Source organism: Pithys albifrons, chromosome 8, assembly GCF_047495875.1.
Source record: "Pithys albifrons albifrons isolate INPA30051 chromosome 8, PitAlb_v1, whole genome shotgun sequence".
NCBI classification, from domain to species: domain Eukaryota; kingdom Metazoa; phylum Chordata; class Aves; order Passeriformes; family Thamnophilidae; genus Pithys; species Pithys albifrons.
In genome coordinates this window covers 25,825,632-25,853,212 of record NC_092465.1, presented here as the reverse complement: position 1 = coordinate 25,853,212, position 27,581 = coordinate 25,825,632, and the positions used below count along the sequence as shown (strand labels likewise).

At 44.9% G+C, this 27,581-nt stretch overlaps 1 protein-coding gene across 3 annotated transcripts; it reads right to left on the bottom strand.

Moving 5' to 3' along the window:
* Positions 1 to 298: 298 nt before the first annotated feature.
* On the bottom strand, positions 299 to 27,559 carry CYP20A1 (cytochrome P450 family 20 subfamily A member 1). 3 transcript variants are annotated; one of them, XM_071562950.1, is made up of 13 exons: positions 27,452 to 27,559; positions 26,837 to 26,886; positions 26,586 to 26,752; positions 21,547 to 21,692; positions 20,729 to 20,896; positions 19,970 to 20,048; positions 18,231 to 18,346; positions 17,777 to 17,831; positions 16,323 to 16,443; positions 15,018 to 15,129; positions 14,356 to 14,420; positions 12,461 to 12,550; positions 299 to 12,292 (listed from the first exon to the last, which is right to left on the bottom strand). In XM_071562950.1, exons 1-13 carry the CDS (start codon positions 27,521 to 27,523, stop codon positions 12,142 to 12,144), a joined length of 1,392 nt encoding a protein of 463 aa, XP_071419051.1. In that variant the 5' UTR covers positions 27,524 to 27,559; the 3' UTR covers positions 299 to 12,141. The 3 variants fall into 3 exon arrangements, with proteins under 3 accessions (XP_071419051.1, XP_071419052.1, XP_071419053.1); XM_071562951.1 differs by having other exon boundaries at positions 27,479 to 27,543; XM_071562952.1 differs by lacking the exons at positions 19,970 to 20,048; positions 20,729 to 20,896; positions 21,547 to 21,692.
* Between the last annotated feature and the right edge of the window lie 22 nt (positions 27,560 to 27,581).

Here is a 27,581-nt window from a genome sequence, read left to right as displayed (position 1 = left end):
AATAGAAAGGCAAGCAGTCTAGGGAGTTTAAACTGGAGGTCCAAGAGCACAGGGAGATCACTATTCTTCCAAGTTCTCTTGCATGCATTAGGTTTGTACCTCTCCCACTCAACCAAGGGAGTCTCCTCCTGACAATAACCTGCACAGATGAGCCAACCCTTTGGTCTGTGCAATCTTCCAGCTGGGTACTCTGCGTGGGTGTCCCACATACAACAGTCTGAAGTGCCAGCTCTTTCTTAGAGAAAAGTAATAATGGGGTAGTTCAAAGGCCACCTATTTTTTGCACCACAGTAAGAAATCACAATCAAAAGCTTTTACTTTGCTGTATGGAGAACTGGACAGCTCAGTCACCACATCAGGTGGTGTAAGAAAACATCCTCTTTAGACAAATGACCAGGTGAGACTTGGACAGATCCTGCTGCAGGTTTTCAGTTCACGTGTTTATGTGACTCTGCTCTAGTTGCATGAGCATTTTTCTTTTAACTTCCCCACACACACACATTTTGTAAACAGTAGAAACAAAAGCAAAAAATCCCTATGCTGCTGCATCACATGGAGCTAAGCAGATTTGCTGCTGGATAAAGGACAAAGGAATCTGACACCAAAGTTCTGCTCTTGTGCACTGATCATATATACAGGTCCCGTTTAGCTGGAAGGTAACATTTAATGGAGGGAGGGAAGGAAAATTGGGTGATTGAAGAAAATAGTTTGTAATCAAAGTATCTACATTCACTGCCTCAATAAAGACAGTCATGCCTTCATGCTCACCTCACATGGTGTCTGTGTCTGCCTGGATGGCCGGTCTTTGCCAGTCTCATAATCCAAAGCACCTGAAGCAACAGTTCATTTAACTCCCACAGCTATTCCAGAATGCCAGGGGTGGCCTCCCAGCACAGAATGCATCTATCCAGTGCTGCAACAAATGGTGTCAGGATCCCGAGGCATCTAAAACACTCAACATCCAGTGCTCATTGTAGACCAGATTGAAAAACCCACACACCCTGAAGCTGCACATTCTCCTCCTGCTTCCTCGGGAATTCAGCAATTTGCTGGGCAATCAAGATTGTAACCACAGATAACCTCTCTGCTCAGGGAAAACTGCAGCTGTGTAAAGGGCTTGCTGCACAAAGGCAGGAGAGATGACCCGCGGAGTAGTTTCCATCTCATGGAAAGGTTTGCCCTAACATTGCTATTTCATCAATGCACATATTTTCATTGTGCATGATTGACATCTGATACCTCACAACATCTCCAGAGAGAGGACGTGTTGCAGAGTTCCAGAGTGTTCCAGGGAATGTCTCATTCCAAATAACAAAATTTTTTCTAGGAATTCAAGTTTTCTGTTGAACTTTATTTCAACACAGCACTGTGTGAGAAGGACAGACCCAGTACAAGGGGAGGAACTTTCCCAGGTTGGAAGAGGTCAAGCTAAATAGGAAAAATAATGATCTCTTTCTAACATTTCAGACTTAAAAAGAAACAGGCAACAAATGTTCTCAAAGAGAAGCCAGCACAAAGCAGAGCTGCTCATCAGTTTCCCTCCAAGGGTTCAAACGACAAGCACTCAGGGAGCAGGGGAAGAAAGGACTGCTCTAATTTGTTTTTCTTTCCTGCTGGTATTCCTTCTCTTAAGATGCCAACCCAGGCCAACTGCCAGTTCTTTTCCACCCTGTCCTGACCCTGTGGCACCCCCCGGGTAGGGTCTGATATGGCTGTTGAGCGTCTAAAGAGCAGATAGAGGTGTTAATGCTCCAGTACAGCACATGTGAGAATTCATCCTCTCTAAACTATTGATGCTTGCTCACTGCAGACTGGAGTAAATGTTACTGACCTACTGATGCTTGGTACACATTTGCAAGTTTGATCTGGAGCAGCTGCAACAGGTAAAACCATTCTCTTGGGCCTCTGTTGCTTCCTGTATGTAATAAAGTTCAGATTTTTAGGGACTTATATTATTCCAGGAACTCACCCCCTGGAACTTTTCTAATCCTGTCCTGTTTGTAATCATGCTTTTACCACATAAACCACTTTTAAAAAAATTTATGACTTTGCATACTCTCAGAAGCCACCAAACCATTGTGTGATGCTCCTGGAATGAGCATAACTCCCTTGCTTTGGAAGAATAATAAATTATGTTTGTAAAGTCATCTTTCCTCCTTCCATCATGCATCTGTAATCCCCTTTCATGAGGCTGTGAAGGCAATTCCTCCTTGCACATCTTCTGTTCACTACCACAGTCTGCATCTCCCTTCTTCTAACTGCTCTGTCCTCCAGCTTGGCGAACACATGTGAGCTTTCCAGCCGTGACTCTTGGCTGTTTTTGCCAGTACAGTAACAACACAGATCTCAGTGCTGCAGTACTGCCTAACAGGAGATGGAGGTCGATGGCTCCCCACTGGCACAGCATTTCACCCACCTCAGCCCAAATCCAGTTTGAAAGAAATATTTATGCACAGAAGGCAGCCAGGGCTCCCCACACTGTCTCCTCTGAGAGGGAGCTTAAAGGCCTTATTTATTTCAAAGGCAAAGACATCTTTGAATCATACAAGTGAGCTTTTAGCAGGAAAGAATTAGAGCCTAAGATGTCCCTATCCTGCTATAAACTAGTCAGAATCTCTGCACCCTGGAGTCTAAGACAGGACCCAAATGATTTACTGTCATGTGTCAGGACACAAGGTTTGATCTATCTCATACAGGTATAAGGATTTATTTTCCATCTTCATCTCTCTGGGATTGGGCTTTCCAGGGAACACAATGGAGCACTCATACCCCTGAATTAAAATGGAGCAGGGTAACCTATTTTACAGATCCCAACCTTGACTAACAAGCTCCTGGTGGACTGGGACTGAGCTGGGTGTGCAGCTGGGGTGTACAGCAGTTTGTGATATTGGTTTCAAGAGCCCCCATCAGAATACTGCTTCCCCAGCTGGGAATGGGATTGCTGCGGGAAATGTCTCTAGGGTGAAGGCAGAGGGAATGGCTGGAAGGCCACAAGTTGGTCACTCTTCACCTGATGGAGTCTGAGGTTGGGCCATTATTGATAGATAAATAAAGCAGAGCTCTGCTGATCAAAGTAGTCTTACAAGTCTGCGCAGATCCCTGGCCTCACACAAAGATTTATTTGAATCAGGAACACCAAGGCAATTCATCCTCTCTTAACAGCCTCATTCCCTGCTCTGTGTGCTCACTACCCATGGGGCTCAGCTATGCAATAGTTCCTCTCCTTCCCTCTCTGCACTTTCCTGCAGCATGGAGTCGCTAAATGTAATTTGACAGCTTACTTTCTCTCATCCAGAGCTTCAACATCTTCTGGCACTGCTTCTCTGTGCCAGAAGCTCTATTTTACAAGTCAAACCACTGTCTCCCTGCAGCTCATTTTGCATGAAAAATGAACATATCCTCATGTCCTCTCTCTTTCCATATCCAGCACTGTTGTTGGAATGGACTGGCACAGCCATTTGTGGTGGCACATCCCCCAGAAACCCAGCAGCCTCAGGGCCACACAACCAAGAGTTAACTGCCCTGGTTGCTTTGCAAATGTCAGCTAGCCTTAGCTCTAATCAGTTTGTCCACTTACACTAGTTCCAGTTTTGGCTTAATTCTAAGTCTCTTTGAAGTCATCACACATTTTGTAAGGGAGCTTTCACATCCAAGTGGTACCTTCAGCACCTTTCTGCATCACCAACTTCAAAATGGGCCATATTGCTCTAATGTGCTCTCACTGAAATGTCACTGACACCTGCTTTCTATACTACCTGATCTATGGCACACCACATCTCCAGGCCCTATTATTAAATCCAGAAAAATCTGATCCTTGTCAGTATATGTGACACCTCCAGCCAAAGGGGTTATTTAGCCATTTGTTAGTTGTGCTTCTTGATTCAGGAATTCAGAGCTCCCAGGAGTACTGAGTGTTGTTTAGGTACATACATAACTAGGATAAAGAGATTATTTCAGAGCACAGACTGGCTATCATCCCTAATACGTAGGAAGAGGAGTCGAAGAGCAAACATGTACAGTGAGTGTGCTTTTGCTTCTCTGTTGCCAATCTGATTTTTTAAGCTGTTTTTATACAAAGGAAGAAGTAGAATGGAGAAATCCTTATCTTAAAAAAATGGCTGGGAGCTCAGTGAATTCAGCAGCTCTTAGGCTAGAACACCCCCAGTAGCCTTCCCCCTGGCTGCCTCCTCAGCAACCAGCAGGATTTCTCACAGCTTTCCATTAACTACTTTTATTATCTGAACGTCTGCCCACATGAGTAATTGAGTGAGTCACATCAGTAAAAGACTTGTGGAGTTTTATGAGGAGGCTGTACTGTAAAATTTTTTTAAATCACAGTTTAATTTACAGAATGAGGATTTTTTAGATGTGGTGACAATTTCAAGACCAGTGCTGCAGTAGTGGGAGAAAGAAACACAGAGGTGATAAGGATTTCCTGTTCTTGAGGGTAATTGAAAAAATGTGATTGCTCAGCTCAGTTTACCATGCTGGAACAGTACAGCTATAAAATATATAAAGGCTAATGCAGGATGTATGTTTGCAGTATTTTTATCTTTACTGTGTAACAGTCCCCATCAACATTCCTCAAGCAAAGAAGACATTTGTGGTGAACTGTGGTGTATATACCTTGCTATCACTGCTGGGATTTGAAAGCAGAGGCTTGATCCAGCAAACTTTCTATATAATTTCCTTTTTCTCTGCATTATGGCAATACTAGACTTACAAAGACATCTACCCATTTAAATAGTCAAGTAGGTGCCTTAATGGGATATTCAAAAACCAAACCCCTAAACAGCTTCAAAAATTTGGTTTCCAACAGCTGAAAGTCACAACTAAAATTTCAGCTGTGCCAGGCTAAATATTATTGAATAGTCAGTGGTATTCAATGCAATCATACAGCATAAATAACAGCCACAGTCATGCAAAGGTTTGCAGGCCCAGGCCCATGCCTGAGGTTAATTTAGAGCATTCTGTTAACAAGCAATCAATTTGTTCCTTCCTTTTAGGAGAGCAGTATCATCAAATCAAGGCATTGGCTCTGTCAAATTTAGTATGAATTTTGCACAGCAGTAGAACTAAGTGCTTCAAACACTCTCTCTGTTCCCAAATACCGTGCTTACCAATGAAGATGGGGCGACTGCAACCATTGGTCCCACTGGTTTCTCATCCTACGTGACGGTGTATTCTTGAGGCACCCCTGTCAGTTCCCATTAACTCACACAGCTCAGTCCTCTCCTCCCAAGGCACCTTTCTCCCATTCAGACTGCTGGAAGAGCTTGCAAAAGCAGGACAGCTGCCTCAAAGCCAGAGCATGTTCAACAACAAATCTGCTACACCTTTACCCCCAAGTAGGACAATTGCAGGTGGTGAACAAGCTGCCAGAAGGCAGGGCTTTTGAGCCCAGAAACTGCATTTGGGGAAGCTTAGAGCTGTGTAAGAACACTCAAACATGGTGCAACAAGGCAGTTGTTCTGCTCCCCTGCACAGCACAAGGCAGCCACTGCAGAGTTCCAAGCCCTGACACTGCCTGGCTGGCCCACATGCACCCAGGGATGGAGTGCGAGGCAGCCTCTGGATACAGGATACTGAAGGCTGCTGAGCAGGGACTGAACTCACTGCACTTGTGTTATTTAGGTATGGCAGTTTTGGGGCATCTTCAGTTCAGCTCTAAGGCAAATGCACGGAGCTAGAGCATCAGAGGGCAGCACAAAACACCACAGTGGTCTTAAAGGACAGGACAGAATAAACATGATATAAATAATCGATAACTAACATCTAAGAAGTCCTACATGCACAAGTCAGCTGCTTTTCAGTCAAAGAAACTACAAAGCCAGAGTATGCATTTTCACATTAGTGCTGACACCAGGGCACCGTGTTATTCCCAGAATTAGAAATTACACATCTAGCAACAGTCAATCTCAATAGAGGATCCAACAGTAACACAAGAAGTGCAGGTTTTTTCCCATGCTGCTGGTAGGTTCTATCAATGAAGATGTAGGGAAGTTGACAAGTCATCTTAGCTAGATCTGAGCCTTGCTTATTCTGTATGAAACAATTCTACCAAGTGTCAATTTCCACACTTCTGACAGTATGAATCATGCTTTTTTAGACACACTTATTTGCTTCCCCTCCCTCACCCCAAAAGATAAATGACCAAGTATGACTGTTTTTCTCTTATTATTCCAATGGATTTTTGTTCCTTTCCTGGATTCATGGCCTAGGGAACTTTGGTCAGCAAAAGTACCTTAATGGGTGAATTGCCCCTTCTCTTTTATATATGACTATTCATTCTTTCCTAGCCTCCCCTCCCCAGGGTTTCTGAATACAAAGTACTTGTAGAAATTCATTAGTTCATTGCAGGTACACAGGACTGCTGGAGCATCTCCTTCCATCAGTTAAATTAAAGAACTGAAACCAGTTGATGGTGGGGTTCAGCAAGCTCACTTTTATAGAGGATACCCAGGGCCTTCTGCTGTAAAGCTCTGTAGGGGAAGATGATCACTCTACCCTTGCTGCAGTGTCTGAGTCACCACTGAGTTGGAAGCAACCGTTAAAAAAAAAAAAGGTCTCTTTTGGTGAAACTACAAAGTTGGCAGCCAAGCAGGCACACAGCATTGGATGTCTCACTGCCAGGCTTGAGACAGAGCTGACCTGCCTGGATGCCAGCAGGGAGGTGGGAGCAGAGCGTGCCAGTGCCCATGAGTTGCTCAGCAATGCAGACAGGAGCAGAGAAGCTTCAAAGAGGTTCAGATGTAGCCCCAGCACTGATATCCCATATGTAAAGCAAATATTTCCTGCACAGTAGTGTCCCTGGAGCATCACTTGTCCACTGCAGGGATGTTTTACTGTCATGCAAGTAACCAAGACCCTCACCAGACACACATTTCAGCTGGTTTCTTTGCTTTTTCAGTTTTCATCCTCTACTCTTTGGCCAAGGCAAAAGGCCTCAGCTATCTCATCATTACTACCATCACTTATCTGTACATCATTTATAATTAAGATCTCATGCCAAGTTACAATAGTTTTAATGTGGACTCCTGCAAGATTTGTCCTTGTGACTTTTAACTGGTCTAGCATTGATTTATTTAAACTACTTTTCCCATTAAAGAGATGATCAGGTGCTTGCGCCAAAGATGTTGGTGCAGATACAGAACTATGACTGATGCTTTTTATGCCTCCTGGAAGCAAGACTTTCTTTACAGGAGCATTAACATCACAGCAATCACACATACTTCATTTATCTTGGGTTCAGGCTCCTCTGTAAAACACACTGGAATGACCTGAAAAGTAGGGGGAAAAATTCTTCCTACTCCAGCCCTCCCCCAAATCTTTTTGTGGGAAACACAACTGTGTTTTCAATGCTAAAATTCACACAGATTTAAAAATACTTATCTTCAAGGAATGTTGCCATGGAAACCCTTATCTTGCCTCCTTCTCCACCCTCCATATGTGAAGAACATTTTCTTTTCCTTCATGTGGTAGTTCCTCTTCTCCCTCTGCTACCACCAAACCCTGCACTGAGTCCTAAGGGATGTCAAACAGGCCTTTTGTTTAGTTGAAAAGGGATTGCTAAAAACCATTCCTAAGCTCAGATACAGAGAGATGGGATCATATTCTCAGGCTGCAGAGAAAGATGCCTGGAATTTTTCAGCAATTCTTGCTTTGCACAAGTGGAAAGAAGCAGCAAGAGCTGCCATTGTAATTAAAACAGTTTCACTTCCTGGTGGCATAACCCACAAGTGATGAAGATTTTCCTTCTCATTAGAAGCCCTTTTCCACCTTCCTCATAACTCTTGGTAAAAGGGGTTGGGAAGTGGGTGAGGTCCTGTATGCTCAAAGTGCTTTCCTGAGGGTACTGCTCTACCCCACTCTTTTTGCCTCCAAGCCACAAAAGGATCTGAGTACAAAAAGGAAGACAACAAACTACAGGCTTCATTCTGATGAATCAGGGTGTGCCCATATGCAATGCTCAGTGTCAGGGAGCTCCCTCTGTAGAATTAGCAGAAACTTTGGGCAGGCCATACATGGCCCCATTGAGGGGTGAGACTGTACAAGTATCTCCTGCTGTCAGTGGGGGACATGTGCACAGAGTGAGAGGGCAGTGCTACAGACCTGTGAATTAAAGCAGTACCAAAATGTTCACAAGCAAACTATGCAGGTGAGACACAGTGTTTTCCCAGTTTGGATTGCCAGCAGCCTCGGCACAGCTAAGGGGGAGCTGGCACAAGAGCCGCCCAAGGTATTTTAAATCAGCAAGCATCCACTCTGCCCAACATTTACTTTTGCAGCAAGTAGGACTGAAGTTGCCAAGACCATCCTCTCAATTTAATGATAGAAAATAAAACATGCAGCCCTCAGTTCTGTGCTACATGCCACAGCCATTACCATCAAGTCCTTAAACTGCTGGGAACAGAAGGATATTAATGATGTGCAATAGTGCCTCTATATGTAGCCCAGATTAATTAAAGTGCAGAGGTAACACCATTCATGGATATTTTGGAGGCAGTGGGAGGATAGCTCAGTAGGCTGTCTGCTCTGCTCAAAGCTGTGGTAACAACTGTCTCACCAGTTTTCACAAGGGGCGCATATATATATATATATATGTAAGGCTTTATAATACATATATATATAAGACTTTACCAGCCATAAACAGCCCAGTAGCAATGGCCTGACTGCTCCCACCACCTGTGCTGGCTGTCTGCTCCTGAGGGCAGCAGATTGCATAGGCTCAGGGATGTATTTAGCCTCTTACATTTCCTGAGTTTGCAGCTCTGTAGAAACTTGTTCTACAGTAAGAGTCCAAGGAATGAAATGACTGCTTTTCTGTATGCTTTTCAAAACCATCCCGTTGAATTTGGGAAGCAGCTTGCTGGCAAAGAGCAGGAATATGAAGCATAAACCCAAGTAAGTCCTTGTATTATAGAACACCCCACACACACCCCTTGGCTTTCTTTGTAGACCAAGGCACTTTTCCCCACAGGTTGCAGTGCTTGCCCATATGCACACATTACAGACAGAAGGGATCCCTGGGCTTTAGATGTGTCCTTGGTGCAGGGTCTGAGGAGCAGGACTGACAAACCTGTTCTCTGCTGACTGGACTCCTGAGACTGGCTGTCTGCTTCAGTGCAGGCGCTGACTCAGGCTCTTCCCCAGGCTGGCAGCTGACACTGCTTTGGCTTTGACTGCAACCTTGTGACACGTCGCGCATGGACTCCCTATGGCCAGTCATCTTTCTCTTTTTTATCCCCCCAAAATCCGCAGCAATGCTACAGTGTTGAGATTTCACACTCTGATGCTTGTCAAATGTAGCTGATTTGGCCTAAGGGCTCAGAAGTTACTTCTTGTGAGAAGAGAAAGGGAAAAATGGCCAACCATAAGTGGGAAAGGGGCACACTATGAGCACAAGTCTTCCTTAGGAAGCCAGGCCAAACAAGAACCAGCTGACAGTGCATGCTGGACAAAAATGGTGTTTCAATCTTCAAATCAAAATAGATTAAAACTTCATGAGAGAGCTCCAATCCATGAACATTCTCAAATAAAAAAGGTTTCCTGCACAAGGCTCCACAGCTGGTCTGGTGAGTACTGCCTTAAATCTTTGTAGTTAAGCTGTTTGAAACAACTATCACACATGGATTGAAGATGGAAACTTACAGACTTCAGCAAACAATGTGGCTGTGACCTCAGTGTCATTCCCAGCAGTGCATAACAAACGCCTGAGAGCACCTTACTCCCCTCCTTTCCCTCCATGCTCAACACATTTCCTTAACTGATGAGTCAGGGTGTTTTTTGACAGCAGTTTTGAGCAAACACAAACTGATCACTGGCTTTCTCCAGCACGCTGGGTCACATTCCTCTCCTGTACCAGTCACAGATACCTGTAGCATGCTTGATCACTGGCCCAGACTGAGCCTATGGGTGCAGGCTGGTGGAAAATTTGTAACAAATTATATGGAATCGCTCCCATTTTTGACTCCTGTAACTGGGGAAGGGTTGTTGCAAGGCAGTTGGCTTGAACCAGCTCCAGCAAGGCAGAGAAATGCTGTAACAGAAGTCTGGACAATTACACTAGGGAAGCTTTGCCGGTGTCTGAAAGCGTCCCTCCTATGACATGGCTACAAGAAAGCAGATCTTCACCTCACAATTATTTCTTGTCCAGTTCCTAGCAGGGACAATGTTACCCTACCATATTTTCCCAAGAAAGCAAACACTTGGCCTCTGTTTTGCCTCCTCTGCACACCAGGGATGCTTTAAACTAAAATCCTTTACCATGCTGATTTCTCCAAAAGGTTTAGGAAATATCTGCAACCTTCAAGAAAAAAAGGCCTTTTTGCATAAGCAGTGAAGCAAAGCCTAACATGAATTGCTATCTGGGGATATGACCAACCTTCAGATAAACAGAGGTCAGATTAGCAAGAGCTTTCTTGCAGTTCATTATAAAAATCAATGCAAGAGAGGCAGGAAGCTGAACTGCACAACCCTCCTTTTTCTGCCCAGCATCACCGTCTCACCTCTCCCCCAACAGAAGCTACACTGAGGGGGAACTGAATCTCTACAGCTTCACCAAAAGCAGAGCTGACACGTTAAACCCAAGAGCAGAATTTTCTTTGTCTTGTGCCCACAGAGGCTGGCATCGGACATTAGCTAACTCCTTAAGAGCTGACATTTGGGCTGGCACTCAGCAGCAATACAATTTTTCCAAGAGCAGCAGATTTTCTGACATGGAAGGTGCCAGTGGAAACAAAAATGTCTGTAGCAATGGGAGCTGCAGCTACCAGGTGTGTGTGCTCCCTCTGCACAAGCAGCAGCAGCTGTGCACAGCTTACACACACTGCTGCAGGCTCAGGAACACCTCACTACCACCACGCAGCTGCTGGGTGGGAAAGGGGCGAGGAACTGGAGCTAACAGAGAAGTCAGGCTTACGGGGAAAAGACCTGTAAAGATCAGATAACGGGTGATGCTGTGTAAGAGGGAAAATGGAGAAACACAACCTGAAAAGGAGGTCAGATGGCAATTACTCCAACACAATGACAGACGTTCCTGCCTCACAAGCCATTGAGTGGGGCTCTGAGAAATCTTTTAGGAGCTGTCCTGTGATGGACAAAGGAGAAAGAAAGAAAGAAGCAGGGAAAAGCATGTCAACATGCAGCACTTGATGCTGGTTTGGCTGTCACCCATTTTAGAGGAGGAAAAGGATTCTTTGAAAGGCTTTTAAGTTATTAAGTACATTAATCTAGAGCCCTATAAAATCAGCACTCTCCCTTTCCAGTACTTGCATGATCAGTCTCATGCTGACCCAATGCTAAATGAATTGAAAGCATCTGTCACCTTCTGATGTAGATTATATTAGACACTGCCCTCAGAACTTTCATGATAGAGAATTCCTTTCTCAGGGCTTTGTTCTGTGGTTTTATTTAATTTCATTATATTATTACTGATACTTCTGTTTTCTCAGGGGCCAAACCAATTTTAATCTCCTTGGTTTACTGGCATTTCTCAGTCATCCTTTCTCTTGCAACTCTACAGCATGGCAAGATTACACAGCAAGAGAACTGGTGGTGCAATTCCCACCCCACTTTATTTCTCTCTTTCTCGCACTCACACATACTTCTCACAAGATATATCTGCTCTTCCTGACAGTTATAGATATAGCTCAAGGAAAGGAAAGACACTTTGAATAAAAATATCTATATAGAAAGAAAGGCTTTGTCCTTGTGTCTCCAAAGTCTTATTTAGCTAGGATCTGTGAAGAAGCATTCCGCTGGATAACAGAGGCACTCTTACCCTGCTCTGGCTGCTACTGGAAAGGGGCTGAATTTAAGCAAAGGTCTGGTCTTCGGCTATCTGACACCAAATAGTTCATACATACACCACTGCAAGGTTTTGTTGCCTCCTTTGCAATAGTTTGGCCAGAGATCCAAAAGCAAATGTAAAAATAGCATACAGGTTAAATCTACTTTATAAAACTACTGGTTGAGTTAGAAAAAATACCCAAGATAGGCATATGTTTAAAAATGTGGAAGGTAAAAAAATCTGGATGTTAAATTTCTTGGCTGAGTCAACTTGCTGCCAGCATGATGCTCTTTAAGAGCCTTGCTCAGAACTTCACTACTGGCACTTTTAATCCCTTGTTTTGCTTCCTCTTAGCTTCTCTTAGACACTGTTATCCAGGCTTCCTCCTTTGGTGAGGTTACCAGTTCATACTTTGTCTCCATGACTTGTCCTTTCACTGGGTGGAGGTACAGTTTCCTTACCAGGACACTCAGCAGGACTGTGGTCACCATATAGGCAAACCTGCGGGAAGAATGGGGAGAAAAGAGTAAGAACACTGGCTATGACGGAAATTTGCCAAAGGACAACAGCCAGCTTGGTCAGGTTGTGCCAGTAGTAACAGGAAGATGCTGAAAAGTACTTCTTCCATCTGCCACAGAGACTCACAAAGACCTCCCTCCCCATGCTCACCTCAGCTCTGGGCACTCCTGGCTTCCTGAGAAACCCAACAAGGACAGGTTTTTCACGGCTGATTCCTCACTGAATCTCCCAGGGTCAAACCTTTGAAAAACAAAATACACTAAGGCTTTCTGTGCAGGCAGAGCATCCTTTCCCCATAAATATACACACACATGAGTAACAAATGGGCAACAAAATACAGAGTCTCACTAATTTGCTCTCTCTAAATCATGCTGCACAATTCCACACAAACACATGAAGGCAATTGTGCATCCACTCCACCATTGTTCCCAGCTGGGCAGCTGCATCCCATCTTGGTCAAAATGCTGATATACTGAGTTAGTGTGAGACAGTGCTGGAACTGATATGCATTACCCCTCAGCAAGTGGGCATTTAGCTTGAGTACATAGATGAGCTGATGCTGCTACCTGCCCTCTACTCCCCTCCAGGCCACATGCAATCTCATTTACCTCCCTCCCTCTCTTCCTCTGAGCCCCTTCTTCTTCACTTCCAAAAATATTTCCCTTCTCTCCTTGCCCCTCACCCTTCTCTTCAAGCAGCTGGTGTGTATAAGTGTATGTGCTGGGGGAGGGATGCCAGTGACTCATTCAAGTGAGAAAAGTAGTTTCCAGCTTTAGGATGGTAGAGGCTGTGAGAAAACTTATCCAGGGCTGGCAGGAGTTAAAACAAAGGAGACTAACAGAATATAATTAAATTTAAATAGTAAAAAAACACCTCCAAAGAGAAAATTTGATGGATAGAAGACAGTTCTTTCACTTTCTGCTAAACCTTTCTGCTTAATTCTTCAAGCCTTTATTTCCCTGCCTAAACATCCATGATCCGCTTCTAACAAGGTAAAAGGGCATGTGGGTGCTGACCCTCAGGAAAAGCAGCAACAAACTTACCTTCCTCATGAACTGAAGTAGTAAATCACAGGTCTTGTAATAGGAGAGAAACTGCTTCTGCCTCACAAATTAGGGAGGGCAAACAGCCATGCAAAGGGGTTTTGTACTGTTAGGTAGGTGAAAGCTTCATACAGAGCTGATCTGACTCTGACACAGAAATATACATCTACCTCAGGCTCAACCCCAGGCTTCCTAGAATAAACACACCATGTTTATAGCAGTCCTCCCTGTCCTTCCCAGGAGGCCTCAGCAAACCTAAACATAGTCATGTCCTATCCTAGCAGGCAATGCCTGCCAAGATGCTCACAGACAGTGCATCAATGCCTGAGCCTTTTCCAAGATGTAAACTCACAGGAGAGGACAAGTGCTACTCTGAAGACCCTATTCTTTCTCCTAAATCTCAGCTGTCTGTTCTCTCTGTCTAGAATAACTGACCCACATTTTTTCCCAGCCCAAGTGAAGTCAGATACAAGTTCATATTTGTCACCTGGAGGCCACAGGAAGCTACAGCAATTTTTTTCTTTAACCTCTGAAACACTGGCCTGGATCCAGTTATGTTTTCACAGACAGAAATAATGAGGTAGCATTTCCCTTCCCTCTGAAAAAACAAAACTTCAGACTGACATTTCCTCTCTTGTATCATTGTTTCATGATGACAAGCAGTGATTACAAATCCATTCAAGTCACTGTTTCACAGAAAACCTTACACAGAATTTACCACCATTCTCTGGGGAAGCTCTGTGTGCACAACAGAAGTTTTTATTAAACTCTAACACATACACACACAGACACGCACATGCAGACTGGAGCATGAATTGAACTGAATTGCCCCAAAAGCATATCCATGGAAACAAACCAAGACCTTCATAAATTGATTTTCTTACAGACTTCCTTTCATCTCCAAAATCTGCTTAAGGCAGGCCCTGCAGCCCAAAAAGCTGTACTTTAAGATCTAATTTAAAAAAGGAAAGGAATTAGTTGCAGTAAGTAGATTCTACATACTTGTATGGTGATGGCCAAGATGAACTATCCTGCAGCATCACACCAAGAGCATAAAGCACAAATGTCTGCAAAGAAAATTATGACACGTATGTCAAAGCAGAAAGAAACGCACAATTAAAGACACTTTTGCACAGCTCTGCTGGAAAATGATTATTCTGTAGACTACTCATATTTAGGTGGATTAAAAAGACAATTATGCTATATTCATCTACAGATTTCCATAATCCATGCCCAGATGTTAGGATCTTAACTTCTAAGAATCATGCTGTGACTGTCAGTGGCTACAGAGGGTCTGACCCCATTTCTCAACTCTTGCTGGCATGTATGTGTGGGCTACTCCATTCTCTGCCATGGAAGGTGATATAATGGGTGATATGATAAGGCCTGAAACAATGCTCTTCTATGCACAACTGAGCCCATAAGCCCCTTCAAAAGATTACCCTGGTGGCCCAGAACTGGAAGCAAATCTGCTCAGCAAGAGAACATGAATTTCCAGGTCTCTCCTGCAGAGGAACTGCAGGCAAACTTTGAGCTAAACTGTACTTTCAGATGACAGAACAGCTGCTCAGGTTCAACAGCCTCACCCCTCACCAGGAAAAGGAGGAAACAGTAAATTCCCCTGCGGAAAGGAGAGTGGCCCAGTGCTCCCAGCACTGCCCTACCTCTTTGGGGATAGTATGTTGGTCGACTCTGCCCTCCAGCTCCTGCAGCTGTGCAGCCACGGGAGTCAGCTTTGCTGTGCGCACTGTCTCACACAGCACTTGCCGGCAGTATCTGCAATCAGTGACAATTGGTTAGTTTAACCCTCCCAGCAGAGGCTTGGCCACATCCCTGTGGCAGCAAGGAATGCTGAGTCACCTGCTGTATTTAAAGGGACTTCATTTTTTCTTCTGGCAAGGAGTCCCAGCTTTGCAAGAAGCACTAAATCTCATTAACAGCTTTTACAGAAGGTTATTGAAATCTCTCTTCTTTCAGATTTTAAATGGAACTAAAACTGCTAAAAAGTATAAACACACCAACCCTTTTCCTGGACCTCTCGTAGAATCATAGAATCGATTGGGTTGGAAAAGACCTCCAAGATCATCAAGTCCAACCCTTGGTCCAAATCCAGTCCATTTACCAGATCATGGCACTCAATGCCATGTCCAATCTCAGGCTGAAAACCTCCAGGGATGGTGAATCCACCACCTCTCTAGGCAGGCCATTCTAATGCCTGATTACTCTCTCTGTAAAGAATTTTTTTCTGATATCCAACTTAAATTTCCCCTGGCAGAGCTTGAGCCCGTACCCCCTTGTCCTATTGCTGAGTGCCTGGGAGAAGAGACCAACCCCCACCTGGCCAGAACTTCCCTTCAGGTAGTTCTAGACAGTGATGAGGTCACCTCTGAGCCTCTTCTTCTCCCATACAAGAAGCAGCAAGAAACCCCCACACTCAACACTCCCTTACTAAAACCCTAACACTAGTCCACATACAAAATGTACCCAGCTAAACAAATAGATGCAAAAAAAATAAAGCCACAATGTTGACCAGTCATCTTGTGGCCCTTTGAGAAGAAGACTTGTCCATGCTTTCTCTCTAAACATGTCTAACATGAATCCAACCACAAAAATGACTGATTACTTCTACTTTTGGAAAACTAGAACAGAAACCAAGCAGGACAGTAGGCAAACAAAGTTTGGCCTGGCAGCCAGGGCACTGATTCTGTGCTTTTATCTGCTGATGAACCTAAAGGGTTTCCTACAGACACCCTGAAAGAGCACCTTGGTCCCTGTCTGGAGTCCTACAGCAGATTCTCTCTGTGTTGCAAGTCACCCTGTGGTTTGATCACTTCCAGGAAATAAAAAAAGGGAGTAGCTTTTGGATGCCTTCTCCTGGCCCAGTGTAGGCTAGCCATCAGGTTCCATGTGAAACCCCTGTCCCCACCACATGACATGAGCTCCTCTGCAGTTCCCTCTACAGGACCCACCTGAGCTGCTCAATTTTCTCAAGTGTAACTGGTCCCTTCCCCAGAACGTGGTCCATCTCCTTGTAGAGATTCTGCTGGACATCTTCTGAGGTTGTCAGGAAATAGACTGCCCAGGTACACACTGGGGAAAAAATCAAGACAAGACTGGACCCAGAAAATTCAATCCCTTAAAAACTGCACTCAGTTTTCTTACTTTCTGTATTTTCAATGTTACTTTTTGACCTAAAAAAGGGTGACCTTTGCTCACAGCAGGCTGTGCTGATTCTGTATTCAGTGGTAGGAACAGAGGCTGAACTCCTGTGTAGCAAGAGACCCTGCAAGCTAAAATTCTCTTTCTGATGCCATGAGGAGCTTAGGGATCTGTACAAGAAACTAAGTAATTCATTCTCACAGCTCTGGCAAAGGGATCATACAGACTGAAAAACCCTGGGGAATCAGGGTTATTAGACCAAACAAGTAAAAGAAAGGCTGGTTTGTCCAAAGCATCAGAAAATTCCCTTCTTTGGGGGCTTCCCCAGCACAGCTCAGGCAAGTGCTCCAGACAGCCAATTCCTGGGGCTCCTGACCAGGAACTCTCTGCAGCAGATTGACCAGCACTCGTGTTCACTACATCTGTTTTATGAGGTACTGGAGAGATCTTCAACAGCAGAGTGAAAAAGAAACCCTGCATAAGAAATATGTGTGTGGGATGTAAAGCTACAAGGAAAAGCTTCTAGCACTCAAAAAGGTCTATTCGTGAGAACTATCTGGAATCTATGTGGATTCAAGCCTGCAGCACTTGGAGAGGATATTCCCTGGGGAAGAATATTATGACAGTTGTGTAAATTATTTACTACATAGTTTAACATCTAGATGCACCTTGGAGGTTTTTTTGGAGTCCCAGCCCCAGTGACTCAGATACATGGCCAAATAACCATCCCCTTATAAGATACTCTACACAGCTTCACTTTGTATTTTTATTTGTTATTGTTTTCCATAATCTTTGTACAAATCCCAGAGTTCTTCTTCAAAAGTCCTCCATACATAGAACATACTTATCCTCCAGAAATTCAAAGTGGCCAGGCAGATTCTAACACACTGCTATAACTGGCTTTCCATGTGCCAGAACCTATTTTACAGCATGATCTTTGTGGGTTATATATTTTGATGCTTTTTCATCAAATTTAGCATCAGTTGTCTGGGGTTAAGAGCGTATGCAAAAAGCAATGGGACGAAATTCTAGGGTTCACCAAAAGACTGGGAAGGCTCTCAAACACAACTTAGTTTCAATTTAGTAGCTGTGAGGCTGTGTCAAGAGTCTGATGCAAAAATGAGCTTCCTCTGTAAGTTTGTACCTCAGGAGAAAGAGAATGATGAATACAATTTTTTATTAGCCAGAGAAAGTCTCATGTCAACACATAGACTTTTAGGCAGCTGAGTGTAATGAGGGAAAGTTACCTGCAATCTGTACTTACAGTTAGCAGTGATTATGCATCCTGCCAAGGAGAAAATCATTGTATCTTCCAGAATCTAGGAAATAAAATCTACTTCAGAATGAAGTTTGTAAGAGTGTAAAGATAAAAAAGAAGCAGCACATTCTCCACTCAAGCACATGAAATTCCTTTAGTGCAGAAAGCAGGACATAAATCTAGAAGACATGGACTGAACTCTCTATAGAACTGCACAAGACAAGCTTAATATTAACATAGTTCTGGTTTATAAAAATAGCTACGAAGCAGTGGCAAGGAAAGCTACGAAAGTCTAATGCAATTAAACATTGTAGGAGTGGAAAAAAGAACTAGAAACCCTGCTTTAGTAAAGAATCTGAGCTAAAATGCAAAAACTTACATTAATCAAAGGCTACAATGTAGTGAATTGCCCATCTAGCAAAACTCCTTGGTTGTGTAGTGACACAACAGCTGCACAAACCTGCTGGTCACTGAGGTTCCCTTGCAGCAAGGTGTCTATAAAGACATGCCTGTTGAATGATCTGCCCCGGCGCTCCTTTGTAACCTTCCTTAAGATGGATTCCATCTCCACCAGAGCTTTGGAAGAAAAAAAGGAATGTTTATTTTAAAATCTGGTCATCCTGGTGCTGCAGAGAAGCAAATCCATCTCCCCAAGCAGATTTTCAGACCAGCTGTCCCTGCTGAGCTCAGTTACAGAAGCAGCCTCTGTTACATGTTACTGTCAATTTGGAAGGCAGCATTTCCAGTTCAGTTGAAAATGTAGGAATGGAAGAACACAGATTGCCCTTAAAAAGCCATCCTTACAGGTCTAACTGAGACGTGCATTCTGTGAGCTGAAATCATGCAAGGGAAAGCCAAGTAACAGTGTTGAACCATCAGAGAAAGTGTTTAATCAGCCCCCATAAAAACATGGATGAGCCATATAACACTGGTTACATGTCCTGGAGTGCTGGAATTACAGTTCCACAGCACCTCCAGCCACTTATGGTGCCCCTTTAGCCAGGGGTTCTACAGACATGGAGCAAGAGGATGGCTCTGTGCCAAAGAGTCTAAATAGAGAGAGAAAGATGGGGAAAACGTGGGGACTTTTGGCACAGCGTGTGTACATCTGAAGAAGTCTCAGTGCCTAACTCCTGGTGCCTGTTGTGAGAACCAAGGGGAGTAGGGACCTAGATGTCACCAGCTGCCTGATTTAAATGACCTACTGAAAACTGCTCAAGAAACATGGAGCTCAATTTGGATCTGAAACTCCAATTGCCATGGCCCAATTCAGCCCCTTTGTCTTAGAACTTCCCTTCTTCCATCCTCTCTGCATAGGAAGGCCAGCAGCACTCAAACACCAAGCATCACTCTCTGGAGTATGTGAAATTGGATCCTAATGCACCATCATACTACAATTCAGAAATAGAGTGACCGTGGCTGGAACCCATTGCAATGGGGCAGGAGTTGTGCTCAGGTTCTGACACCCACAGAACCAGCAGCATACAGAAGGAAACACTGGATTAGGAGGATCTACAAGCAAATCCTTAGTTCCAGATACAAGCTACTTCTGTTTAATACCTTATGAGTAAATACTGAAAGAACAAAAAAAAAGGAAAATCAGAAAATAAAATAACTTAGTATAAAATATATGAGAAACAAAAGTACTCTCATAACAGACCTGAAAATCAGGTTACCTTGTACAAGCACATCAGAGGCCATTACATGGAAAGCATCCATCAAAGCAGCACCTCTGTGCTTGTGCCCTCCAGCCTGTGAGTGATTGTCTGGCAGGGCATGGCCCAAAAGGTGCATCATGTGGATGCCCACACAGGCCAAACCCAGTGGCTCCATCTGCTCCACCAAGCACAGCTGCCTGCCTCCAAGAGGGTCTGAAGAGGACACTAGGGGACAGAACAGGAAGGGAGCAAGCAGACCCTGACACTTCACCTCTATCACTCTTGAGACTGGACAGACCCTATTACTAGGCCCAGAACTGAAGTTCTAGTCCTACAAACTCCTCAAGTAATGGCAGGCTCGTCACTCGACTCCAAAACAGTGATCTTATGTGGGGGTAAGTACGACATATCTGGTGGCTTATGGAATGATGGCCAACTGAACAAAAGCCAAGACAGCTGGGCAAACTTGCTTTCACACACTAGCCAACTCCTAAGCATTAATCAGAGTGGGAAGAAAACTGTGATCTCGGGACGAACCTACCATCTTCATAGTGCTTCTTCCTAGTCATGTTTTTGTCAAGAGACCCATCCAAGAAACCTTTCCCAACCTCTGACCAGATCTGAAAGAAGGAGAGAGAGAACAATGCCATCACTTACCATAGGCTGAGACTGCTGGGACTATTCTATTCTTCCCTATTCAGGAAAATGAAAACCCCAAATAAATTGTCTTCCTGTGATTATGGAACTGGTCTCCTCTTCAGGACACCACATCCCATTTCAGATACTATGTCTATTATAGATGAAATTAAGTATAAATGAAACAACTGTAATTAATATTGTAGGAGGAAAAGGCATGGGAATCTTAAACAGGAGATGGAACTGTTTCTTTCCCACCCTATTACCAGCATATTTAATATCCCCATGTGTGGATACAGTTTGAGATCATCTCAGCTTTCCCTTTTTCCACAACGTCACAGAGCCTTCAGAAAATCTTCAAAAGGGAGAAGTTCCACTGGCGTTCCCAACAGAGTTTAACTGACTTAGGTACCAAAGACCTCCCAACTGCGCTTGGATCTGGGTTCCTGACACCCATGGATCCTTTAGAAACACTTCAGACAAATAACAGCAGGATCAACAGTAGGCTCTTTCTAACAGTTTCAGCTTGGGACAGTTGAGGCAGAGCCCTCAAGCTCTTACCTTAAAGTCTCAGCAGTAGCTTGTACTAAACTGCACAGACACAAACTCTGTGCTCTTAGTTTGAAAAAAGCTAACAGATTTTCTGGCTCTTCATGGCACTTACTGCATCGTGGTGCCTGCGAAATCGGATGACTTCCCGGTCATCTTCAAAGCTGCTGCCCATGGCTGTCTGCGTGACAGACTTCATGGCAAAGCCCAGCATGTGCTGGCAGAGTGGCACATGTTGTGCCTCAGGGAGGGAGAGCCACTTGGCTAGCAGCTCTTCTGACAGCTTGAGAGGGAATGAACCACTGGTTAGAAGCAATATCAGCAAACACCCCCTGGAGACATTCCCACTCAGTTTCTAAGGCAGACCACACTTTCACAGCTATGGCATGAAGCTACACTCTTTCCAGGGTTTCTTTCCGTTGTCAACTTCAACAGTAACGTTTCTGCCTCTTTCAAGGTTTTCCCCCAACAAAGCAGCCCTATCCTCCTCTCTTGTTTCCTCTGTCACAAAAGAAACCTTATACCCTTTAATACTAATAGCTCCAGACTGGGAAAACAGATCATGTTCTGGTTGCTGGACTAAATCAACAGAACAGTTCTTCACCTGTTTGTGGTCCAAATAGCTGATTCCTTGCTCCTCCCTCCTGTCCTGGGAAATATATCTGGAATCCAGGTGCTCCAGTACCTTCGACTGCATCAGGTACCTTGGCACAAAAAGTGACCAAGCTCAGCCCTTCCCCCTAACCCACTGGAGCTGAGAGAAACCAAATATTCACACCCTGCTTGAATGGGCAGAGGCTGTTTGCTGTCTCAGATGCTCACAGGTGTAGCACTAATTGGAACGCAGATCCTTTATTGTGGGTGATCATTCTCACTAAACTTTCCCCCGTGAGCCACACAGGCCTTCTCTGCTGTACAAAGGCAGTTACACACCTTCTGGATGAGAGCAAAGTTACTTTGCAGGGACTTGGTCACACCATTTTCATACAGCTTTCTCCTCATGTGGCTCTCTCCTGTATCCCCATTCAGGCTGGACTGGTACCTTAGGAGGGACTTCAGCATCGTCTCAAAGGGATCCACTGAAAGCAAATCAAGGAAACACCATTCAAAAGTCACACTACACAGGGCTGATAAAAACAGCAACCTCTTTAATTGGGTGCTGCTACTTATGGGCAGTGAGCAAGGCACAGCTCCTTCCCCTAGGAACAGTCTCTTTGGGTTGTCAAGCCTCTCTTGCTCAGTGTGGGCTGGGACATCCTAAGATCTCTTTTTCAGGGCAGAGTGCCACCCTGTGAGCAGCTGCCCCAGCACAGCTTGTCTGCTGGCTCTGGCAAGTAACTCTTCAGTAACAACGCCTTTGGAGCTTGTTCCCAGTTTGCCAATTCCCAGCTTTTTGTGCCACTGACTTGGTGACAAGATTGAGTGTGGCATAGTCCTTTCCCTGCTCCTCCAGCCTGAAGCCCAGTCCCTCTGGCACACTGTCCCCTCACATCTGGTGTGCCCTCCTGCCCTGATCAAGGCCATGCACTCAGGACACATCAGCTCACACAAGAGACAGCCAGAGGCTCTGCACTCCTCCCCTTGCTTCAAAGCCCCAGCAAACCTTATTTAATACTTATTTAATACTCTTCCTGCATGATTTCTCTTGCATGTACTGACTTCCCTGCTGGTGAGCTCTTCCCAGACTTGCACCTACCCCTCTGTCAGAGGTGCCTCCAGCAGAGAAGCTCTGAAACTCTTATGGAAAACCGTACCTCACTAAGCTATAGAACGCTTTCTATTGCTTCACTTGCAACAGTGTACAAACTAGACAAAAGCACATAACTCTCAAATCCATGACTCACTTCAGTTAGATTAACTCTGACTTTCACCACCAGGGACCTCTACTTAATATATTTGCAAAAGTATATTACATGTCAATGCAAAATGGTGCAATAAAGCCTGGCATGTGTTTTTCTCTTTCTGTAAACCTTTCAGTGGGTCTTGCAGAACTGGCAGAAACTTTAAAGAATTATTTGGAAGTGGCAATCAGGGTTTTCAAGAGGGATATTGTCACTGTTTATCACAGTCTGTTATTTCTCCCAGATGCAGACTGAAACCTCTGAGGCACCAGAAAACATCCAGGCTGGGCTAGACATATGACTCTACCAGCTGTGGATGTATTTAGGATTCCCTGAAGAGATCAGGGCCTCCTTATGCCACTAGACAAACATATAGGAAGAGACAATTCCCACCTGCAGAGAACTTACTATCTAATGACATAAAAGATGCTAACGAGGCCAGAGGCATGAATATGGTAATCTTTCCTAAATGTTTTTCTCTCACATCTTTTCCCTTCCAATGTTTTTAAGCTCTGCGTCTCACCCTCTTTCCCACTTTGAATGACAAGGAGTATGAGCATGTGTCTTTGGGCACAGCAGATGGTACCTGTGGCTCTCCACGTGGAGCAGGCTGTTATGTGACTCTAGCTGCTGCTGACAATTCCTCCCCCAAGGTACTTTGTCATGGAGTGGCTGCCGCTATTCATGCCACAATTCTCTGCTGACTGGCCCTGGCAGAGTTTGGCACAATATTGGGTAGCCAGAAAGACACATGGCAGGTGGTAAAGCCCACACAGCAAACCTGACAAGCAGAGGCATCTAGACAGGCAGAGGTTGCTTAGCACCAACACCTGCTAGAAGCGCAAAGTTTTCCTGGTGCATATGAATGAAAACTGATGGATCAGTCATGGGCTCTGTTTTTTTCTCCCCTTATCCCTAATCCAAACTGGCTGTTCCACACCACTGACACACTCACTGCTGTGTTCTCAGGCTGCAGCCAGGGATGAGGCCTGGCTCTGCACAGTTTGGGAAATGGCTATTTCTCCACAGGTATGGGAGGCCAGTGACTCCCCAAGGCATGAACGGCCTCCACAGAGAGCTCTGTTCTGCCAGCACTTTCACAGATTTCTTCCTTTGTCCTTGTCTTGAAAGTATCTCCAGGGTTACATTTTCAGTCCTCTTAGTGAAACATATCAAAAATTTGACTGTTCCGTTCACTTACAAGGAAATCTCCCTCATCCCAAGAACCTCAGAGTGCTGTCCCGGACACCACTGCAAGTAACTACGGAGAGAAGATCTACCTGGATAGTCGACTCAGATGCCAAGCAGAACTGAACATCAGTGATGGAAAGGACCTTTGAAGCTGCACAGTACAAATGCTTCCAGGACAGCAATGAAGCTGTCCTGCTCAGAGAGGTCAGGACCCATAGCTCCATTGCCAGCATTCAGTGTGCTTCAGGTTCTTTGTCCCAACTCAAAATGCAACATCGATTCATAGGAGTTTTTCAAGTGGGTCTCTGAACTCACTGTTCCTGGCAATCCTGCATTAATCCACCCTTTCACATCCACACCCTTTGCAGGCCCAGGCTGCTTCTCCAGAGCCACTCAAGGGAATCACCAGTACCACCAGCAAAGTTTTACTTCCTTTGAATTCTGGCAAATTAATCTCAACCAAGTTTTAAGAGGCCATGAAAACACATCAATTTCAAACACTGTTTTAAGTATAAGGAAAAAGTCTCCTGGCATTGGAAACATTAATAACTATGAATGCAATTAGTCCAACTTCAAGGCTCTGATGTGAGATGCAATTTTGGCTGTACCTGTGACACACACACAAGATGAGACGAACCTTTGCATGATACTTGGAGCCAAACCCTGCACCTCAACCTTGGAAACCAACAGACAGGCATCTACGAAAAGCAGCTCTGTCCTCAGACACCCTAACAGACTGAGGAAGAGTCATGTGGCAAGGGTGTTCAAGTGGGGCTGAAGAGTTAAGAGTTGGATATAATACAGTCCACTGTGGGCTGTCTCCTGCCCCACAGCACTGTGGGCACAGAAGAGATACAGGCAAGACCATGTCTCCAACAAAACCTTCAAGCTACCCAGAGCCAGTTCATGGCTCAGAGATACCACATCCCCTATTCCCACTCCCCAGGAAGGGTTTTGCTACAGCTATGACTGTTTATACCTCAGTGTTTCAGGAAATACAACCAGTAAAATTCCTCACCTCTAATAAAGTGTGAGCACTTTTGACAAGCACCCATGCTAAAAGGGAAGTACTGATTCAACTAATATCACTGCTTTTTCAGGTCTGAGGTCGTGAGAACTCTCCTCAAGCCTGCTGCTGCTGTCTTTATGAGGATCCCCCCCATAAGCTCTTCTGCTGGGCTGAACACACTTTCCCAGCCTTCCCCTGCATGACGGACTTCCCACTTCTCTCAGTGCTCAGAGAGCACTGGCAGCCTTCATTTGCACTTGCTTTATTCAACATCATGCTGGAGTACAGAGTCAGAGCCACATACACAGGATTCCAGGTCTGGCTCACGTTCCTCTTGTGAAACAGTCTAGATGTTTTCCTCTCTTTAGAGAAAACATATGACTCAATGTACCCTTTCCTTTTTCTTCCATGGCCACATTATCCTGCAGGCAATTAATGCAGCCTGCTTCTTGTCCTCCTCTTCCTGTTCCTGCTAGCCCAGCCCTCAGGGATACCCATCTCACTCTGCTTTCCTGTGTGGATAAAGGGTTCCAGCATAGTGTCTTCAGGGTAGGATGCTAAGTGGGAGTACTTCACCTCCACAACACAGTATTTCACTTTTCCAAGACAATCCACCCTTGCTTCCTCTTTCATTCCTCTTATGCCATTATGATGACCCATACAATGTCCAAGCAAATTCTGAACTGAAACTCTGACAGAAACACAGTTCTATCATTTTCCTTGCCTCAAAGTCTAATTACCAAAGTATAACATTAATCTTATTCATCTGCATGCTGAAAAAATATGTTTAGCCCTTGGCATAGCAGGACACTGGGCTAGTCTGTAGCTGTCTGGGTCACTTAATTTCCTGCATGTAAGTCCAGGTGCTGTATTCATCTTTCTCTGGTATTCAGATACCCCCAAAGTCAGAATATTTCTGAGAACTTGCCTGCTCAGGGGCCTGTCACTGTTTCTCTGAGCTTTGAGAAACTGAGTCTGCTCGATTTCCTCCAAACACACTTGAGAGCATCTAGATCTTTCAGGGTGGTTTTCCACCTTCTGGAGTGTCATCGCTATCCACTGTGTCTTGCTGATCCTCGTTAACTCCCACTCCTTTCCCAGATTGTCACCACATTTTTTTGAGTCTGTCATGCAACTGTACATGAAGCTTACCCATCACAACCCCAGCATAAAGTCATCTGAGATATCTGCCTGTGCCTAAAAACAGTCTATAGGATCAGGTCAGAGGTGTGCACCCAGCACCTCATTCAACCCTGTAAGATAAAACCCAGAAAAACAAGAGATTAAACCCAAACATCATCTGAGTTAACTTATTGACTGTGAAGCAAAACACCCACCTAAGTGGCTTACACCAAAAATTAAAATATCCTCCCAGAATTAAGATGTTCAACTCAGCTACCAGCGCCACCAACCACTTGCAAGACGGGAAGTTCATTAAAGGTTTTCAGTACAAAATTCCACACACCAAAATAAAATGAAAATGAAAGAACTTCTTCAAATAATAGTTTAAAAAAACTCTATGCTGAACCACACAAGGCAGTTATGTCAAACTAGCATAGCTGTTTTCAGATTTAATTTAGCAAAGTTTCCCCTCTTACACCGTATTTCGAAATGTATGCCAAGTGGCTACAGGATCTTCACCTTGCTCTATCAAGTGACTAATGAGCATGATGATTTCCACAAACATTTTCCTGTAGAGAGAAGGTAAAAGACACAAGTGCACTGACTTCTTGATGGCCACTGGAGCAGCAGCTCTCGGTCACTGATACTCAAGTCCAGTGAGCAGGAGCAAAGCCATATCCGAACCACCATGTTAGCTGCTAACAAAGTCTCATTTTCTTTCAACTTTGAATGAAACCCTGATTTCCTTTGACAGAGGATGCCCAGCAGGGCCAGAAAATGGGCTAAAAGTCAATGTAAAGGACACTTACACAACCGGTTGGGGTTAATATGTTGTTTCAGGAGATCAATGGAGCCGAGGCTGACAACAAGACGTCTTCCAAACCAGAAAGAGACCAGTGGGCCATATTTCTCATGAAGGTTCACCAGAAACTCATGTAAACTGCCACTGGCAATGATATCTGGCAGGTTGCCATCCCTGAGGAACACAGAGGTATCTGGTTATGAACAGCATCCTCTGCCAATGCTGAACTTGATCAATGAGGAGATGGAAATGACTTACTTTTCATCAGTTGGAGCCAGCCCAGGGATACCTGATGCTTGCCTAGATGCCTAGAGTAAAAGGAAATGCATCAATCTATGGGAACTTCAGATTTTATACAAGACCCATAGCTTTTCAGCAGGAGAGATGGATTTTCCCCATCAATACTGCTGCACTACTTACAAACATTAAACAAAAGCTGGATATGGTACATCTGCAGGCTTCAAACCTGCTAAGCCGATAAACTGCGAGTGTGCACCTGGTCCCACGGGCTAAACCAGGATGATTCATCTGATTAGATGAAAGATGTCTGCATAAAGACTTAAAGGGTCAGGTTGGCAATGTAGGACCTTGCACACAGATTTTGCCCTGGAGACCCGCAAAACTGCGCGGTGAGCAGATAACGCCTTTGGGAAGCGGGATGCGCTCCCGGCGCACGTCAAGCAGGAGCAGTGCCGCGGGGTGCAGCGCCCTGGGGCGCCCTGCACGGCCGGGAACGCTCCCACTGGCTTCGGCCACGTCCCATCCCGGGCCCTGGGACACGGCCGCGGGATGCGGGATGGGGCCGGCGCCGTCCCCGCCGCGCCGCTCGCAGCCCGCCCGGGGCCGGGCCCCGCCGCGCCGCCGCAGCATTACCGGGCACAGGTACAGCACGGCGCCCACCAGGATCAGCAGGAAGGTGACGGCGAAGATGGCGAAGTCCAGCATGGCCAGGCCGGGGCGGTGGCAGCGCTCAGCCCCACCCCGGGGCCGCCGGCGGGGCAGG